The following is a 3,646-nucleotide window of genomic DNA, read 5'->3' on the forward strand; positions in this document are numbered from 1 at the left end:
GTATACACACATACATACATACCCATATATGTATATACATACATATACATATCTGTGTGTATTATATACACTATATATATATATATATATATATATCATGTATACACTTTCTTTTTTGTTTTGTTTAATGTTATATGATGCTTTCTCATATATTTTACCTCATGGACATAGCCTGACTTTCCTGTTACTTTCTTCATACAAAGCGTGAAACTGCAGGGGAGCTGAATTATGAAGATTCCAGGAAAAACACAATGAATGGGTAAAGGAAAACATTTGTATTTCTGCCCCCAGAGGCTTCTTTCACGGCACTTTCACTCTCCTCAGTATCTTAGGACCTCTCCCCTAAAAATGCTTCATAAAGGACAAAAAATGCACTTTATTTGGACTTCGCCTGCTTTTGTGGGAAAGAAAATTTTTTGAGGGAAGTAGGATAGAATTCTGTGTTTTAATTTGCTGCTCTCCCAAAGGGAAGGTGGAGGAAGAAAATAGGAACTGAAGAGAACTCATATTGAGTTAATTTCACTCTGTCCTCAAAGGTGAGTTGCCTAGGCTGAGTTCCCCTTTCTCTAGACAAAGACTCTGGCTCTGTGAGGTAGGAACATTGCAGTCCAAATCTGCCCCACCCATATCTGCCCCTGCTTTGCCTTGCTTGGCCACACTGCTACCACTGCCGGGTAATTCTCTTACCAGGAAAATCAGAAATGCGTGTGTGAGAATCAGTGTAGTGTGTTGAACAACCTGAACGTTTTACGAAATATGCACTAAGTCGTAGTACACTAAAAGGCTTTCAGAAGCAGTTTATTTGTTAATAGTTTTATTTATATGTTTATTTAGAAAGACTAAAGTATCTCAAATTGTCCACCATTATTTGTTAATAACGATTTAATAATCCTGTGAAGACCAGAGTATTAGAAAACAGGTGATTTGCATTTTAAAATTACATTCATTTCTCCCTTCTGTTTAGCTATGTAGTATAAAAGTAACTTAAAATTTAAAATTACATTCACTCATCTGGGGTATGGTGTTTTAAAAAATAGAATGGGAGTCTCAACTGCATTGCTCTATTAAAAGAGACCACCACCAATATCTTTGCTTTGTTTCTCTTAAATTTAATTCTTAACTGGGAGGTTTTTTTTTTTTTTTTTATTAATTCAAGTGGAGTGACGTCCATAGGGAAGGGAAAAAGGTTTATGAGTAATGCGGTTTTCTGTCCCACCGCTGGGGTGGGGTGGGGGTGGTGCGGGAGGCGGTTGGGTCAGTGGAGAGCCCTTGCGGCTGCGCCATCCCTAAGCTTCCAGGCGCGCAGGCTGAACCCGTGGAGACGCGAGCTGGCGCCTGGGGCAGAAGCAGTGAAGGGGACTTTGGCTGGCTCCGCAGCAGTGGTCACCGCAGCCGGCGGCCTCCTCTCCTGACCCTCCGGAAAAGGAGCCCCTTCCCTGAGCTCCTGAGTGAGATAGAGGTTGCTACTGAACTTGCTACTAAGGAGGTAGCACAGAACCTAGGAGACCCGTGTCGGCCAGGGGCGTCTTAAAGAAGAGACGGGTTTGTATTTTTCATATAAAAGGTAAGGACTCTTTACTCTGTAGGACTTTGTTCGTTGTATTCAACTGGTTAGAATAAGATTTCAACAGGTAGCAGAGAACCATCACATGGGGGCAGATTTGGGGCGCCGCGCCACCCCTCCTCTCCCTTCCCCTCCCCTCGGAACCGCACCTCTCGGTATAGTCGCACGTCGATCATCATAACCCGTGCTTTCAATTCCGTTTTGCAGCCCGGGAGTCCGCGGCGACTGGGGGCTAAAAGGACTGCCAGGAACGAGCCTCCCCCGGGGAAGCGGCAGAAGGACTTGGAGTGTAGGTCCGCGCAGACGCGGGCTGGGGGAACTGCAGCGCCTCGCAGGGCATTGGTGGAGGAAACGGGGTCGCCGGCCCCTCTGCCCTGGCCGGCATGCACAACGCGTCATTTTCGGAGCTGGGGCCAGCCAACACGTCGTGCTTGAGCCCTGCGCTGGGCTGCCCCAACGCATCGAGCCCGCCGCCGCTGCCGCCACTGCCTCAGCCGCTTGCGGTGGCGGTGCCCGTCGTCTACGCGGTTATCTGCGCCGTGGGGCTGGCAGGCAACTCGGCAGTGCTGTACGTGCTGCTGCGGGCGCCCCGCATGAAGACCGTCACCAACCTGTTTATCCTCAACCTGGCCATCGCCGACGAGCTCTTCACGCTCGTGCTGCCCATCAACATCGCTGACTTCCTGCTGCAGCAGTGGCCTTTTGGGGAGCTCATGTGCAAGCTCATCGTGGCCATCGACCAGTACAACACGTTCTCCAGCCTCTACTTCCTCACGGTCATGAGCGCCGACCGCTACCTGGTAGTGCTGGCCACCGCCGAGTCACGCCGGGTGGCTGGCCGCACGTATAGCGCCGCGCGCGCAGTGAGCCTGGCCGTGTGGGGACTCGTGACGCTGGTCGTGCTGCCCTTCGCGGTCTTCGCCCGGCTCGACGACGAGCAGGGCCGGCGCCAGTGCGTGCTGGTCTTCCCGCAGCCAGAGGCCTTCTGGTGGCGGGCGAGCCGCCTCTATACGCTTGTGCTCGGCTTCGCCATCCCCGTGTCCACCATCTGCGTTTTCTACAGCATCCTGCTGTGCCGACTGCGCGCCATACGGCTGGACAGCCAAGCCAAGGCTCTGGATCGCGCTAAGAAGCGGGTGACTCTATTGGTGGTGGCTATCCTGGCCGTGTGCCTCCTCTGCTGGACTCCCTACCACCTGAGCACCGTGGTGGCGCTCACTACTGACCTCCCTCAGACGCCTCTTGTCATCGCGCTCTCCTACTTCATCACCAGCTTGAGTTACGCCAACAGCTGCCTCAACCCCTTTCTTTATGCCTTCCTGGACGACAGCTTCCGTAGGAGCCTTCGCCAGCTGCTGGCCTGCCGGGCTGCCGCTTAACCCTCCTCCCCACACCCTTTCGCGCGCCCTGCGCCCCAGTCCTGGCTGCTCCAGCTCCGGCCGGTGCAGAGGGGAGGGCGCCCGCGGCGCTCGGGAGGCATTCCTGAGCTGTAGGCTCCTGCCCCCGTCCCCGAAAACTTGCTAAAGATCCAGATTCTTGGGCTCCGGCTCAGACATAGGGAATCCGACGCACTAGGGCTGCGCCCTCAGTTTGAATATACCAAACCCTCCAGATAATGCAGGACCACGCTAAGTATGAGAACTGTTGAGAATGAGAACGCAAGAGGAGCTCTCCCTAATGCCAAAGGGCACCGAGTTGACCCCCGAATTTGACAGGGAGGTCGGGAAGGGAGGAAGAGGGCGGCAGTGGTGCTGGGAGGCCTCTGCCCCTTCCCCCTTTCTCCACCCGCCCAGGGCGTTCTTAACTCAGGCCCTAGGTGGAGCACTCAGCGCTATCCCTGGATACCGGGAGGCGGAGGCGGAGGTGGGGATGGGGGCTAGAAGAGTCCCGAGGATGCCGGGGGCGCCCCTAGGCGTCGGCTCCGCGCTCGCCCTGCACCCTTGCTACTTCGGTTTCCCGCAGCGACTGCCTGCGCTTTTGCTCAAAACCCGTGAGCAGCCTGGCCAGGACCTTTAGCACTTCTTCGCTTGCCCTAATCGCTGGGGAAAAGGTCAAGTCTCCTGTGTTTGGCGCTCGCCGCTC

General features: G+C 53.9%; 1 protein-coding gene across 1 annotated transcript; it reads left to right on the forward strand.

Moving 5' to 3' along the window:
* The first annotated feature begins 1,943 nt into the window (after positions 1 to 1,943).
* Positions 1,944 to 2,992, forward strand: NPBWR1 (neuropeptides B and W receptor 1). The gene has a single exon (XM_032846583.1). The coding sequence runs from the start codon at positions 1,948 to 1,950 to the stop codon at positions 2,941 to 2,943; it is 996 nt and encodes a 331-aa protein (XP_032702474.1). The 5' UTR covers positions 1,944 to 1,947; the 3' UTR covers positions 2,944 to 2,992.
* The last annotated feature ends 654 nt before the right edge of the window (positions 2,993 to 3,646 follow it).

Source organism: Lontra canadensis, unplaced genomic scaffold (genome assembly GCF_010015895.1).
Source record: "Lontra canadensis isolate GAN:19392208 unplaced genomic scaffold, GSC_riverotter_1.0 scaffold177, whole genome shotgun sequence".
NCBI lineage: Eukaryota > Metazoa > Chordata > Mammalia > Carnivora > Mustelidae > Lontra > Lontra canadensis.

Excerpts from the sequence above, each read along its gene's own strand:
- NPBWR1 (XM_032846583.1), top strand. The coding sequence starts at position 1,948 with ATGCACAACGCGTCATTTTCGGAGCTGGGGCCAGCCAACACGTCGTGC.